Source organism: Meles meles, chromosome 10, assembly GCF_922984935.1.
Source record: "Meles meles chromosome 10, mMelMel3.1 paternal haplotype, whole genome shotgun sequence".
In the NCBI taxonomy this organism is placed as follows: domain Eukaryota; kingdom Metazoa; phylum Chordata; class Mammalia; order Carnivora; family Mustelidae; genus Meles; species Meles meles.
The window spans coordinates 48,018,605-48,033,791 of NC_060075.1; the positions used below are offsets into that span (position 1 = coordinate 48,018,605).

The 15,187-nt window shown below is 43.5% G+C and overlaps 1 protein-coding gene across 1 annotated transcript in view; it reads left to right on the forward strand.

Annotated features, from left to right (window-relative positions):
- The window catches only part of CPVL (carboxypeptidase vitellogenic like), a 131,033-nt gene that overhangs the window by 62,714 nt on the left and 53,132 nt on the right, over positions 1-15,187 (forward strand). The window contains exons 8-10 of the mRNA XM_046019973.1: positions 9,693-9,815; positions 10,245-10,376; positions 15,026-15,124. Coding sequence (XP_045875929.1) covers positions 9,693-9,815; positions 10,245-10,376; positions 15,026-15,124 — 354 coding nt within the window. The remainder of the gene's footprint in view (positions 1-9,692; positions 9,816-10,244; positions 10,377-15,025; positions 15,125-15,187) is intronic.

Genomic DNA, 15,187 nt, shown 5'->3' on the forward strand with positions numbered 1-15,187 from the left:
CCTAAGTATCCTTCCCATTTGCACACTACGAGTGAGGGTTAGCGCGATGCTTGAAGGGTCTGGAGCCGCTCTTCAGCTCCCTGACTTTGGTGCAAGGGAGTCTGGAAGTAATAACAATACCTACTGCATAGGACTGTTTTGAGCATCTAATTAGATAATCCTCCTCAAATATTTAATGGAGTGATGGCTGTGGTGAGTACCCAACACATGATGACTATTACTACCATTCATGGTGAAAAGCGGCCTTAATTTATTTTGGCTCCAGAGCATATGGCCTAATGCACATGGACAGGGGTTGAGATATTTAAAAAGTTCTGCTCACTTGTTGATGTGGCATTGTCTCTCCTGTTATTTTGAAATGATTTCTATTAATTTTTTTATTTTTTAAAAGTTGTATTTATTTACTTGAGAGAGAGAGAGAGAGAGAACATGAGATAGAGAGCAGGCGCAGGGGGAGGGACAGAGGGAGAGGAAGAAGCAGACTTCCTGCCCAGCAGGGAACCCACCCCCCGGGGCTTGATCCCAGGACTCCCGGGGCCTGACCTGAGCAGAAGGCCAATGCTTAACCAACTGAGCCATCCAGACATCCTTGAAATCATCTTTAAGAAAAAAAAAATAGCTTTCTTTGTCTAAGAAATGATGACCGAGCTTGGAAGTTGATATTTAAAGTTCTGGATAGGGGGTGCCTAGGTGGCTCTGTGGGTTAAGCCTCTGCCTTCGGCTCGGGTCATGATCCCAGGGTCCTGGGATTGAGCCCCGCATCGGGCTCTCTGCTCCGCAGGGAGCCTGCTTCCTCCTCTCTCTCTGCCTGCCTCTGTCTACTTGTGAGCTCTGTCTGTCAAATACAATAAATAAAATCTTAAAAAAATAAAATAAAATAAAGTTCCAGATGGTAGCAAAATGTGTGGGGACTGACCCCGGCTCCTCACCACTGCTGCATGAACCCCAGTGAACCCACAACCAGGCATACTGTGGGATTCGCAGGCAGTTCGATGCCGAAGGAAGAACCATTTGTCTCCTTCCCTTCTCTCCATTTCTGCTCTGAACACCAACTGGAATTAATTTTCTCTAAAGAGAGACAAATGTGTCTGTAAATCACCCTCCTCCAGGCATGAAAAAAATGTACTTCAAAAAGAGAAACAAGATGCATTTAATTCACATAATTAACGTTCTTTATAAGTGTTATCCTTTCCGAGCCAGTAACTATTAGTGAGATTGTCCTTGTTCTCGAGGTGCAGACACACTTCAGAATCCTCTCAAGTGTACATGGGTCTGGCTAGAAGTTACACTAAAACAGCCCTCACTGGGAGGCAGGGAGGTGGTGGGGAGAAAGGGCACTGCCCATTGTTCTCCGAGCACGTGGCTCTGTGTCCACTCCCAGGAAAGATTCTGTGTCTATGGTGGCTCTGGCAGTAGCCGTATGGAGAGCTCGTTCAAAATGGCGGAACACGTGGTTAACACTGCGCCTTTCTTCTCGGTCAGCAGGAGGGGGCTACCCTCCTCAGCAGCAGTTTTGCAACCATGGTTAATTTGAGAGCCGAATAAAGACAAAACTTTGAAGCTAGTTAAAAATTAGTGAGCTTCCTTCAGCTCAGGTCATGATCTCAGGGTCCTGGGATCGAGCCCCGCATTGGGCTCTCTGCTCCGCAGGGAGCCTGCTTCCTCCTCTCTCTCTGCCTGCCTCTCTGCCTACTTGTGATCTCTCTCTCTGTCAAATAAATAGATAAAATCTTAAAAAAAATAAATAAAAATAAAACACTTTTAAAAAAAATTAGTGAGCTTAATAGGATACTTTATCTTCATCTGCATGCGTGAAGTCCTGCTGGGATCACGGACTCTGACAACCTTTATTGAAACCATCATGGTCCACTGGGTCCGGTTGCAGGCTCCCAGTAGGTGTTGTTTGTTTCATACGATACCAAGCACAGTATTTATTGACATAGAGCAGCTTTGTGCAGGGTTGCTGCTAGGTAAAATAAAAATATTGGTGATATTTCTCTCTAGCCTCTTTTCATCTCTCTTCTCTCTCTGTGCTGTGTCCAGTGCCCTGGGGACTGTCCCTTCTACTCCCTTATTACCCAACCCCCACCCCCCACCCCCCACCCCCGCCCCTGACTCTCAGCCTTCCTTTCTTTCCTTGGCTTTCTGGTGCTCAGGTCCTATTTCTCTAGGCTTGCTCTGTCTCCATCATGATTGTTCTATTTCTCTCCCCCTTTCTGACTTATCAGCACACTGTCCATTAAAAAGGATCTGCTACATTAAACTCACTCTCAATGGCTTGTATTTGGATGGAGAACAGAGCCCAAGCCATAAAAAGATGTTGTAATAGGGGCATTTCCAGCACTGATGTGCAAGCAGGAAAGAGGAGAACTCTCTGCAGGCCTACACCATTATCCTTTTAGTCCTGGCTTGAATTTGGTAGCCAGAAGGGGGCCTTTAAGAATCTATAGTTCCCTTGTTCTGTTTGTAGCTCTTATCTGAAAATACTGAAAGTGGACTGTATGGCAGGCATGGAGCTAGCCATGTCATGGCTACCTTCTGAAGCTTGCCCTGTTATTATCATCCCCAGGATACAGCTGCGATGACTTAGGTCGGCCTTACCAAGGTCATTTGGCCAGGACTGAGACTGAAGTAGCTGAATTCTTTAGCCCAGACTACAGACAAGAGACTGGCTAAGGATTGGAACCCTGCTTCTGTAGGTAGTATGTAGAGCCGGGGTCTCTGTCCTTGAAACCTCTGTCTCCGAGACCTGCCTCTTCCCAGAGAGCAGGTGCACTGTCTGTAGAAGGGAGTCAACAACCCTTCCATATTTCATGCAGAATCCCTGAGAGTTAGCAACCTTATATAAACAAGAGAAGTTCCCTGTCTTTTTGGATGTTGCTGTCTTTCTGGTGAAGACTGAGTTTTAATCATAAAGATTAAGCTTTGATCATAAAGTTTTATGGAGTAAATAGAAGTTTCGAGTGACACAAAGGCTTGAAGCCCATGGAATGCAGTTATTTCTTAAAGCTTGAAACTTGCTGAATTTTATTAGATGACTTTCAAGCTGCTTTAATTCTTGAGCTCATGACAAATGTCTATTTTCAGTTATGTTCATCTGACCTGCCCGTGTTTCCTTTTAGACTTGAAAATGAATTTGTGTCTTAGAACTAGGAGTTTGTATCTTTTGACCACCTTCCCCCTGTTCCCCCTCCCTCAGCCTCTGCTTCTGGTAACCACAAGTCTGATCTCTTTGTGTTTGCTTTTTGTGTGTGTTTTTTAGATTCCACACGTAAGTAAAATAATACACTATTTGTCTTTCTCTGACTTAATTCACTTAGTGTAATGCCTTCAAGGTCCATCCACGTCGTCACAAATGGTAGGATATCTTCAGTTTTAATGGCTGGATAATATTCTGTTGTATGTATATACCACAACTTCTTTACTCTCGTATCCATCAGTGGGCACTTAGGTTGTTTCTGCATCTTGGCTGTTGTAAATAACGCTGCTATAAAAATGGGAGGAGGGCAGCTATCTTTTCAAGACAGTGTTTTTGTTTCCTTTGGCTATATTTCCAGATAGCAGAATTGCTGGATCATATGTTAGTCCTATTTTTAAGTTTTAAAGGCTCCTCTATACTGTTTCCCATACTAGCTGTATTAGACTTTTTTTTAAAGCATCTTTTCAATACAAAATAATATATCATTTGGAAGCCAGCGTGTGCCTTTGCATAAATATGTGACTAATAGATGCAGATGAAAATGTTTTTCTTATGTCTTTTCCTAGAGATTCTGCATTTCTTTTAAGCTCATTTTTAAGAAAAATAGATGTTTAGATAAAGTCATACTCTCGTTAGAAGTCGTGTCTTTTTTTTTTTTTTAATTGCAGCAGTGTGGACTAGAAATTAGATGACACACAGTCTAGAAATGTTTAGGAAATTGTAGAGATTACCACAGTGCTGAAGTTCCAGCTTTCCCCGATCATTAATTCTCTGAGCTGGCCATTTTAAGGACACACCTCTTCGCTCAGAAAAAATAATGGTGTCCACTGAAGTAAGAGTCCACCCTGAGACTAGATGAAGTCAGGGTCACTCTGAGTCCTGTTCTCTTGACCGTTGTGTCATCTATTACTTTTAGGCTTTTCACCAGTTTTTATGTTTTTTCAATGTGGATCTAAAACTCTCTTGGAGCATATTCCCTTATTCTCTTCTGATCGCTCCCAAGAGTGGGGATGGCCCAACCAACCCTGTGTGGTTGGGGAGCGTGAGAAGACAGGGCATGGGTATGACTCTCTCCTGAAGGGCAGCCCACCTTGTTTCCTTCAGGAAACCTGAAGGAGTCCCTAGCAGCCCTGAAGTGAATTCTCTAGAGATATTCATTCCAGCTGGAGTGGCTGTGGGTAGGAGGACACAGCAGAGCCAAGGGCGCAGAATAATCCCAGAGCGTCCTCGACATGCCATTCCTGAGGTTGCCCACTCCTCCTCTTCCACTTCCAGGCAGAGCGTGGGAGCTATAGGGCCCATGGATAGGGACACTCTGTGTCCAGGTTCCGGTGTGTCTCATTTCAGAGGCCATTGCTCCTTATCCCCAAGAGAGGTTCTGCGTGTTTTACCATACAAGCGTATACCTACAAAAGCAAGGCAGAGAATGAATATCACTGCATCTCTTTTTTTTTTTAACTAAACTTTAGTAAGAGATGCAGCTGAGAAATGTAGAGTAGTTTAAACAATAGTAACAGCTAACATATGTGAACTTTCTGCAAGAAGACATTGTTTCCATTAGAGTCTTATTCTCTGACACGATTCTTTTTCTTCTAGGGGAGCTGATTGAAACTTGATTTTAGATATGAAAGCTCTTGTCCCCCTTTAACAGTAATTGGGTGGCAGGGGTGCAGTAAGTCGGCTGTGAATGTTGCGGAAACATGTAAGAAGGGAGAGCTTCAGACGGAATACACGATTACAAGTTCCTTTAAGTCCAAGTTCATTGTGCTTTTACACATCTGGATAATTAACCAAGCATTACATTCTCTCTAGACTATTTTTACAAGTACAATATGCTCCTAACGTGATTTCCATTAGGCTGTTCCAAACATCATTTAAGAACTCAGAAAGATTGCAGACGGAGATTCGAAACCACTGTTCAGCTGTGATGTGGAGATCTTTTTTCTCTTGTGGGGGAAATAAAAGACTGAGAGCTGAATTCTGAGATCCGTGTGATGTAAGAGGAAAAATGGAGGTTTATTGCTTCTGTAAGCCCTAGCAAAGGCAGGCATATACAAACACACCCTAATATCTCTGGGCCTTCTCGTCAGAGGTGAGCTCAAATTATGGTCACCGTGGGGAAAACAAGCCATGCAACAACTGGGCTGGAAATTGCAGATGGAAGCTCCTTAAATACTAGAAAGAAGTAACAAGGGCAGATGAAAATCCTAGGTTGCGTCGATCGCTAACCTAGTTTGAATTGCTGTGTTAGATAAATACATTTGTCTGGCTGAGTTCCTCATTTGAGGGTCACTGCTGAATTCTAAAATAATACGTGTCCAGATCGTTTTTGGCCACAGTTTTCCTCTTTCCTTTTATAAGCGCTTTGATGCTGTTCCGAGATTTTATGAGGCCAGGGTCTGATCCGATGGTAGAAGGTTAGTGCTAATTCATAGACTTCAGGAGTTTTCATTGGCCAGCTGCTGCCCACATTGATGAGCACCAGCAAGAGATCAGAGAGACCACAGGGCTGAGAGTTGTGGCTGCTACTCTTGTCGTTGTTACAGACAGAACTCAGAACAAAAGAAGCAAGAGTTCATAAAAATTACAGGGTTACAATTGTAAGTCCTAAGGGCCCTATTATTCATTTCCGATCCATCAGCCAGCCACACCTCAGTTCTCCCCCCAGAACAGAGGTTTTGATTCTATTTAAAATATCAGAAAAGATATTTCTCTTTTCTCCAGAAGAGAGAAATATGGGCAAATAGAACACTTGATTTATTGTCTGGTTGTCTTTTAAAGTGCTCGTGGTGGTCAGAGAATCATTAAATTGATAAATAAATGATCCACGAAGAATAAACTAGTCTGATCTTGGAAAAAAAAAAAAGTCTCAACAAGAGAGCAAAAATAATTGAAATTTCATTATCATGTTTCAGTGTCTGTTTTCCATAAAATAATCCTATAATTGTCTACTGTGTGACAGCCTGAGCCACTCAACCAATGGAATGATTAATGGAAACAGCAGTGAAGGATTTGTCACACTGACACAGGGCAAGGAAGTGTGTGATAGTCATTAGAAAGCAAAAATGAGATAAACATCATCGTTAGGTTAGCAGATGTGGACTGAGCATTGAGGAATCTGTTTTGGACACGGTTATAGAACTACCCATCTCACCGTCTGGTTTTCTTTAAATGGTCAGCTTAGCAAGCATGGTAGCGGATGGACCCAGGGCTGAGCCCCAGCTTGGGAGACCACAGACTCATAGCCTCCAGGACCGTTGACTCAAGTGTGGTGTGATATGAGAAATGGGAGATGGGGAGGCAGCGGAGTCTCGATGGATTCCAGCCAGCCACGTGATTGAAATGCACAGACCCTTGTTTTCGTCATTTTAAAATATGGGAAGATAATGTTAACTTTAAATTAGTTCGCTTTAAAGGGGGGGGAGGTAGCCTGTTCGTAGTCGATGCTCAGAAATTAAATAGGTGTTTCATCTTAATTTCCTGCCTGGATCTCTCCCAGATAAGCATGGTGGCCGCAAGGGGAAGGGTGCCATAAAAATGTGGCTGTTTTAACCTGAATTCGTCATCACCATCATTAGACCCATGGAAAATACATGCCCTTCCATCTCAGTAAGAGTTAAAGAGGTATTTAATTGCCAGGTCTTATAACCAGGCAACTTGAGTGATAACATCCAATAGAGAAAAAAATGTTTAGCAGTAACATCAGATTAGTCATTCCTTTATCAAATATGTTTTTATGTTCCTACTGTGTGCTGGGTAGGATATACAATGTGAGAATAATAACCCACGAAATAGCAAACTTCACCTTATCACATAGCGGTCAAGTTTTCATAATATTTTTTCAGAAGAAATGATTAGCTTTCCAAGCACAAGTTCTTTTCCTTATTCATTTTTGTGTCTTCTCAAATACCTACCACAATGCTTTTGCCAGAAGAGTTGTCCAATAAACCATCACCAAATGAGAACTATGTAATACATCTTTAGCGGTAAAATGATTACTCATGGAAATTTGTGTTTTGAGGTTCATCTTAGCAAAATTATATTTGATAAATGTTCACTTAATGTTCCTAATGGGAGAGTACGGCACTGTTTATGCAACAAACCATGTTTCAGGCATGTGAACAAACACATCTTTATATCCCTCCACTTAAGCTAAAATGTGTTCATGGTTGTGGATGGATATACTGTTTTGAGTCAATACTTGGTCTAAATAATTACTGTTGCACAAGAGGGCTGCATCAATGGGGAGATCTCAGAAATCTTGTATAAATTATGCAAATTACATTACTTTATCATACCTTGGAAGGAGTGTAGGATGGAGTATGTCAGAGCCGGTTAGATTTTTCCTCTACCACTTCTCTGAGCCTCAGTGGCTTCATACTGATATGGGAGTAATGATATGTGCAGTGTATGATTAGGGGATGGAATAAATGAGAGCTCATGGGCCTCCCAGCCTCTGAACTACAAACCCCTGCAGAGTCTCGGAAATATTACAAAGGGTCTGCAGACTCATACGTACCCACTCCATGCCTTTAGTGTACTTTGAACATATATGCGTTAGTATTTTTCAAATGCATGTAGGTTCATTCAAGACTCATTCATTCAACAGCTGTGTATTGAGTGCTAACAAACAGCATCAGGCACAGTGGTTATACTAACCTAAAAACAGATAGCTCTGTGTTCATGGATATTGTACTCTAGTGTGAGTGGAGACTAACAATACCCAAGAAAAATAAGTAAAAGTTTGTAGGAACGTGGTAAGGATTTGATGAAAAAAGAGAGAAAGGAAATATAAAATGTAAAAAAAAGGTGGGGGGATGTTAAAATTTTGGATGGGGTGGCCAAGGAAAGCATTCCTAGGTGTCACTGAAGGAAGCAAGGGAGTTAAGTATATGGCCATCGGGGAGAAGAGCAGTTCAGGTGGAGGGAGCAGCGAATGCAAAGGCCCTGGTGGAAGGAAGAGTACAGCATGACTGTGGTCCAAGACGGGCTGGAGAGGAATGAGCAAGGGGGTAGCAGGGAATAGGGTTAACAAAGTACAATATCATGCCAATCCTCATGCCTCCAAAAAAGCACTCTGCTTTTACTCTGAGGGAGATGGGGAGTCGTCAGAGGGTTTGAGCATAGCAGTGGCAAGACCAGATTCATGTTTTAGTAGACCACTGTCTTGAAAATAGACTGGATGAGGGGAAGGACAAAAGCAAGGGGGCCAGTTAGGCTACTGCAATAATCCAGGCAAGAGATGACGGAACCTGGAGCCAGGCGATGAAGAGGGTGGTGTGCGAAGACCCTGGATCCTGGACCTATTTTGACAGAATAGGTAGAGTTGACAAGGTTCACTGATGGACTTTGGTGGGGTGTGAGAGAAAGAGATAAGGAATGGCACTGGGAAGCCTGGCTGGCTCAGTTGGTTAAGTGTCTGACTCTTGATCTCAGCTTGGGTCTCCATCTCAGGGTTGTTTGGGGTGTGGAACCTACTTAAAAAGGAAAGGAAAGAAAAGAAAAAAATGGCACCATGATTTTCTAGTTAGAACAGGTAACATTAATAGAGAGGTTGAAAGGAAGGCTTGGGGATTCAAGCTTCATTCTGAACATATGAAGTTTAATATTAGACATGAAAGTGGAGATGTCAAAAAGGGGGCTTTTTAATGTAAATAATACAAGACTATTTTTTTTTTTAAGATTGTATGTATGTATGTATTTATTTATTTATTTATTTGAGAAAGAGTGCAGGGAGAGGGAGTGGAGAGGCAGAGGGAAAGGGAGAGAAAGTCTTAAGCAGACTTCATGCTGAGCGCAGAGCCCATGTGGGACTTGATCCCTTGACCCTGAGATCAGGAACTGAGGTGAAACCAAGAGTCAGACGCTCAATGGACTGTGCCACCCAGGCACCCCAATACTATTTTTAAAATATTCCTGAATAGTAGCTTTTCTCAGCATAGTCTAAAAGTAGAATTATAATGTTTGTGTCCGCAAAATATTTTGAAATTGAAGAACCCTGTACTTGAAAAGGTTGGAGACAGAGATAATTGTCAAGTGACAATTTCAGTAGCCAATAAATGTTACTTTCCTTCTCCTCTTGCTTTAATACATGTAGATTTCAAACTGCATCATCATACAGATTTTCAAAATTTCATTTTTGCCTCGAGACTTTTTCCTTCTCAAATAAAGTTTTTAACGGAGCCTTCTGATAAGACAAGCTCCCTGGGTGGCAGACTTGTGAAGGAAATTAGACTGTTCACCTATTTCATGTCCACCTGTCATTTTTTTGTGCACCTCCCCGGTAATTTGCATGTCACTGGCGCTGTCTGGGGATGCCAAAGGAAGCAAGAGACAGAGCTCTGTGCTATTGTGGGATTTACAGCATAAGGTAAAAGATATGGTGGATCTCATGTGGAAATGCTGCTGTTTTATTGTTACTTTAACTAGCTTACACACATAATGGTTATGGCACCAATTTGTGATGGTTCATTTCCGCATCTGCCCTTCTCAGTCATACGCAGGGAAGTACGTGCCAGCCCTTGCACACTATATCCACGTGCTCAACCCCGTGATGAAGATGAAGATCAACCTGAAAGGAATTGCTCTGGGAGATGCGTATTCTGATCCTGAATCAGTAGGTGTCTGTCTCCTGTGTCCTTTCCATTCTGTCCTTTAAGGAGATTAAATCCCCTCTGATCCAATGGAGGCTCCTCTGACCTTAGGGACCTGAGTTGATGGTGGGAAATAATGTTGCCTGGTTGACTCGTTAATGATTTAAAATCTTCTCATTTTTACCAGATGTTTTAAGGTTCTAGGTTGGATGTGAGTGTGAACGTGGGGCAGACGTGCGTGTGTGTGTGAGGTTTGTGTGTGTGTTTTGTGCATATGTGTGGTGTGTGTATGTTTGGGGTATGTGTGTGCGTTGTGTGTAACGTGTGCATTGTGTGTGTGTTTGTGTGCGGGAGACTGACAAATGACAGAGGGTTACTTCACCAAGCAAGCGCGCTCCCCTAACTTCTCTCTTTCTCTCCCTGTGGCGTCTGCATTTCTCTTTTCTCCTCAGATCATTGGGGGCTATGCCACATTCCTGTACCACACTGGCTTGTTGGATGAGAAGCAGAGAAAGTACTTCCAGAAGCAGTGCGATGAGTGCGTGAAATACATCAAGGAGGAGAGATGGCTTCAAGCCTTTGAAGTGAGTTCTGGGGACTGCGTGACTCTGAAGCAATGAGAACCATGTGAGCTGGGTCCTAGAAGTGTCATGGTACTCGGGCATGTTGTTGTTGTGGTTGTGGTTGTTGTTGTTGTTAGAGAAGGTATAGCTGGTCTGCTGTCTGCAATCAGGAGGCGGGTAAGTGTGGGCTCAAAATGAAGGAAAGAACCGTCCGGGTCTCTTTGAATTGACTTTGGCTGTCTTCTAAACCTGCGATCACCTTGGAGTGTTTATCTTGCTGTGTCTCTCATTAACTGTTTTGATTTCTTTAAATGCTGTGTAGGCCCTAAAGGCATGCCCTATCACAAGGAAATCAGAAGAAAGGCAACCCAGAAAGTAGATACATATGCTTCAGCATCTGCTCAAAGCCCTTCAGAAGGGTGATATCCGCACACGGCATTCCAGCGGGAGACAGGGCCTCAGTGTGTAACGAAAGTCACATGTTCCTGTGTGTCGGGAACAAAGCTGAGAAAGTGTAGTAATTTGAAACTTTTATAAAGAGTCATTGGTATTTGTAACTGTTGTCACAATGCTCCCCTAAAATTGAATTTGAGAATCCAATAATATGGTTCTATTCCTTGCCCTTTTTATTGGAATGGAGGGAATCATTTAAAATCTGAGACTATACTAAACATTAGCATACAGGAGTTCAAGTTTTTGGTTTGGTTTGGCTTTGCCCATGCAGGCAAAGATTGTATATCAATGATCTCTTTTAGGTTTTGTTTGTTTGTTTGTCTGTTTGCCACCTTTAATCGTAGAGCCATGGTGTTTCACTCATCAGTAAATGAGGCGAGGAGTGCATTTGGAGGACTTCAGTCTTCCTCTTCTTGGGAGCCCATCCTGTACCTGTACCAGTTTTCCTAACGGCATTGTTGTTATAAAGCCTGAGACCTGATATGAATAGTCTTCTAGGCATGACAGGTCTGCTGGTTCAGATCAAAACAGGAGACATACAAACTCAGGGAGAAAGGCATAACAAGGTTACCCTCCATTTAACAAGCAGGATGCCTCGCACTGCCTGAAATCCCTGAAACAGTGAATGCCCTTACCATCAATTCTCCCAGCAGCAAGATGTGCAGCTGAAACCATCCCGTAAACCCCCACCCGTCCCTCCAGATGCCAACAGCCTCGCCTTTCTCTACACCAGGACACCTGTTGTGGCTGGGAGTGCAGATTCAGAATTTCCGTGCAATTGTAAATGTAAAGGAAGAGTGATCCCATGGGGACATGTAAGATCCCTCTTCGACCTGCAATGACACTATTTTTGAGTCTGGTTTCAGGCTTTCTGTTGTAGCAGGCAGAAAGGGTAAAAGGATTGAACTTCTAAAATTTAAAATTAAATAAGAAAAAAAAATTTAAAATTAATGTCAAATGTTACATTATGGGAGACCAGTTGGCAAGTGAGAGATTTGATGTGTTTTTGAAGAGGCATACGGGGATGAAGTGATGTCAAGAGGAAGAACATCCAATGGGCCCTAAGGGGTAAGGAAACCAGAAGAATGTCCTTGCATCCTTGCATGGTGCCGCAGCCCGAGCCCCCACCGGATTAACAAAACGGGGCACAAGTTCTGGTTATTTGGTGTTTTCAGAGGTAATGAGAAGATAGCCCATGAGGTCAGAGCTCTCCTAAACTAGATTCATCAGAAAAAAAAAGCAAAAGTCACCAAAACCCAAAACAAAGGGACAAAAACAACAACAACAAACCTAGGAAGGTTTGCAGTGTTTCTGTGACCATTGATCCAATATCTTAAGTGAAGAATTCGCTTAATACTCTTTGTTTTATTTTAAGGGAAATAGATAAGCCGATACTTAGAAAAGTAAGCCAGCAGTGGTCAAATGGGTTTCAGTGTAGGCAGTAGAAGGCTCAGAGAAATCCTGAGACCCACGAGAGTAGTGTCAAAATCACAAGCCTAAATGATAAAGCCTGTTGGGTGCCCTGATCCCTTAACATGATGTAGTTAATCAAAAAGCAGGAACTTGGAGCGGGAGGGAATTTTGGAGACCATCTTCTGCCTGTACACACATGCACGTATCCACATTTCACTGATGAGGGGGCTAAGGCCTGGAGGGACTGCATTCAGTGGCGAAAAGCCACGTAATGGACTGTGGCAGGCCTAGGATTGGAATCATCCCCTCCTCCCCGATCCCTGCCCTGGTATTCTCCTGTGGTAACTCTTACACAGTCTGTAAAAATCCTGGGATATTTAGACATTCTGCAAGATGCACAATGGCCCATCTCTATCCCCATATTGTCCCCCATACCATGACAATGCTCTGGATCCCAGAGTTCTTTCCGTGAAACCAGTTTTGACCAGAAACTGGATTTCACAGGTCTTGACCACCCTTGTCACTTGTTTGACAACAAATGATGTTTGACTCTTTCTGAAATCAGATCCTTTATTAAGGGTGGAATTTATATTCCCATTGGTGTTGAAGATAATTTCTAAGCATAAATAAAATGCTGCCTGTATTCAGAACTACTGCTAGCCTGTGGTGTCGCCTCTGGGTGGACAAGTTAGAAAAAGACACCTCCGCTGAGCAGACATAGTCCTGTGGATTCAGAGCTTGGCAAGTGGAGGCCACCATTGCACGAGAATAGAGATGGCCATTTCTCCAAATGCAGCCCAAGTCTGGTTATCCAGCTTGGCAAGCAGAACTTTGGCGGCTCTCTGCCCCTCCGCCAGGCACCCCCACGTAGTGCACAGGGCGTGGCCAGAGGCAGTGGTCCTGCGGGACTGTAGAGCTGCTAAAGCATACTTATTACTCCCTCCCCTTTCCACAATGACCATCGTTTTCATTCTCGGTCCCTAGCCCTGTGGCAGTGGTCACTTGGATAAATTAAGTTGCTTCATGTTTGGTAAAGAAAACTAATCTAATAAAATAATGGAATTTTATATTAAGCCCAAAAGCATGGCCAGAAAGAGTTGAAGCCTAAGAGACAGCAGTCCGCCCCTTGAAGAGCTAGTGTGTGTGTGGCAGGGTGTGGAGCATGTAGGCTGGAGAGCATGGCCTGTGCTTGAATCTCTCCTCTGACATTAGTGAGGCGTCTTTGGTGACTTAACCTCCGTGTGCCTCAGTTTTCTCACCTGTAAAACTAGGATACTATTGTCCTGAATTCTTACCATGTAAGAAAACCTAAAATCATACCTGATAGTTGGTTTTGAAAATGCACCAAATTCATCCTTTTTACAAGAGCCCCTAATGGACTCAATATCCTGATGTAAAAGCATCCCAGTGTTCTCAGTATCTTTTCTAAGTATTCCCTTCATCTTCTTGCTCTACCCAAAACCTGCTTCTCCTCTGCTGCTGTCCCTTCCCCTCTCAAGCAGGAACTGGGTTCTGTCTTACCTACTTTGTACCCCTTGGCTTATGGGTAGAGTGGGTGTCCTCCATGCTCCTCATTGCTGCCCTCAGATCATGTTCGGTCCTTCCAGAGCACTGAGCTCTGACTGCCTCATCCTCACATGATCTCACCCACCACTCTTTGTAGTTACCTACCAGCCTCCAACTTTCTCATCATCCCCTGAGAATGCCTCACTGTCACTCTCTCTCAAGGGCATCGTGCTTGTCGTTATTTCTAAGGTTTGCAGTGTCTGCATGAAGGATCATTTCAATACATGGCCCCTCAGTTCCTAAGTCTCCTGTCTTTTGACGATCTTATTCTCCTCTTATCTTAGCTGCTCAGTCCCAAAACAAAACAAAAAATTTGACAATCACTCTACAACCTCAGATTCTCATCGTACTGTCACACTTCTCTGAATATACCAATTCAAGGAACAGTCCTGCAACCCCATTGTCTTCCAGTCCATTGGTCCTACGACCGAGTCATGATCCTTAACCCCTTCAGGTCTTAGTTGCTTTAATCACCCAACTGAAACTCAAGGTCAACCCAGCTCCTTTGGCCAAACAACCATCCAGGCTAAAAGCACTTGTTTACACCCCGTGTCTGCCTCTGTGCTACTACACATGACCAGAGAAGGGCACACAACCATGCTGACTGCCCTCACCTCCGTTGATGACTAGTTTTTAAAGTCAGAAGTCCCAAGGGAACTTCCACTAGCTCCAAGCACCTGGGTGAATGGTCAATGATCCGTATTATGGCAATCCTTCCCTACAAGGCTCATTCGCATGGTTGGGGCCTTTGAGCTCACGGTCTCCTCTACCTGGAACGTTCTTTCCCTAGATGTCTGCCTGGCTCACTTCCTTCCTTCCAACAGGTGTTTACACAAATGCCACCTTCTCAGTGAGACCTGTGTTACCCCCTCTCTGCAGTGCACCTTGCACTCACACATACACATGTGCCCACACATGCCGTGACACTTCCTACTCTCCCTCTCCTCTTTAGTTTTCTCCTTAACACTTACCACTCTTACCATACTGCACGTTTTTCCTATGAATGCTTGCTTCTTGTCCCCCTCGAGGATATTAGGTCCAGGGGGAGGACTTGTGCTCTCTTGTTCACACTGCTGTGTCCCCAATGCCCGGGGTAGTGTCTAGCCCAGAGAAGATGTGCAATAAATGGTCACTGAATGAAACGATGCTGGAACAGGACACTGTTGAATCAATGCAATGACAAGTGCCCATGTGTTCTTACCTACCCTGATGTTTTCCTTCTCTCTCTCCTGACCTAGGTACTGGATAAACTACTAGATGGTGACTTAACAAACAACCCTTCTTACTTCCAGAATATCACAGGATGTCCTAGTTATTATAACATATTACAGTGCAAGGTAATGACAACGTTTTTGAAACTGTGATAGTGTTGGCTTAAAAATTTTGGCAAAACCAAACTT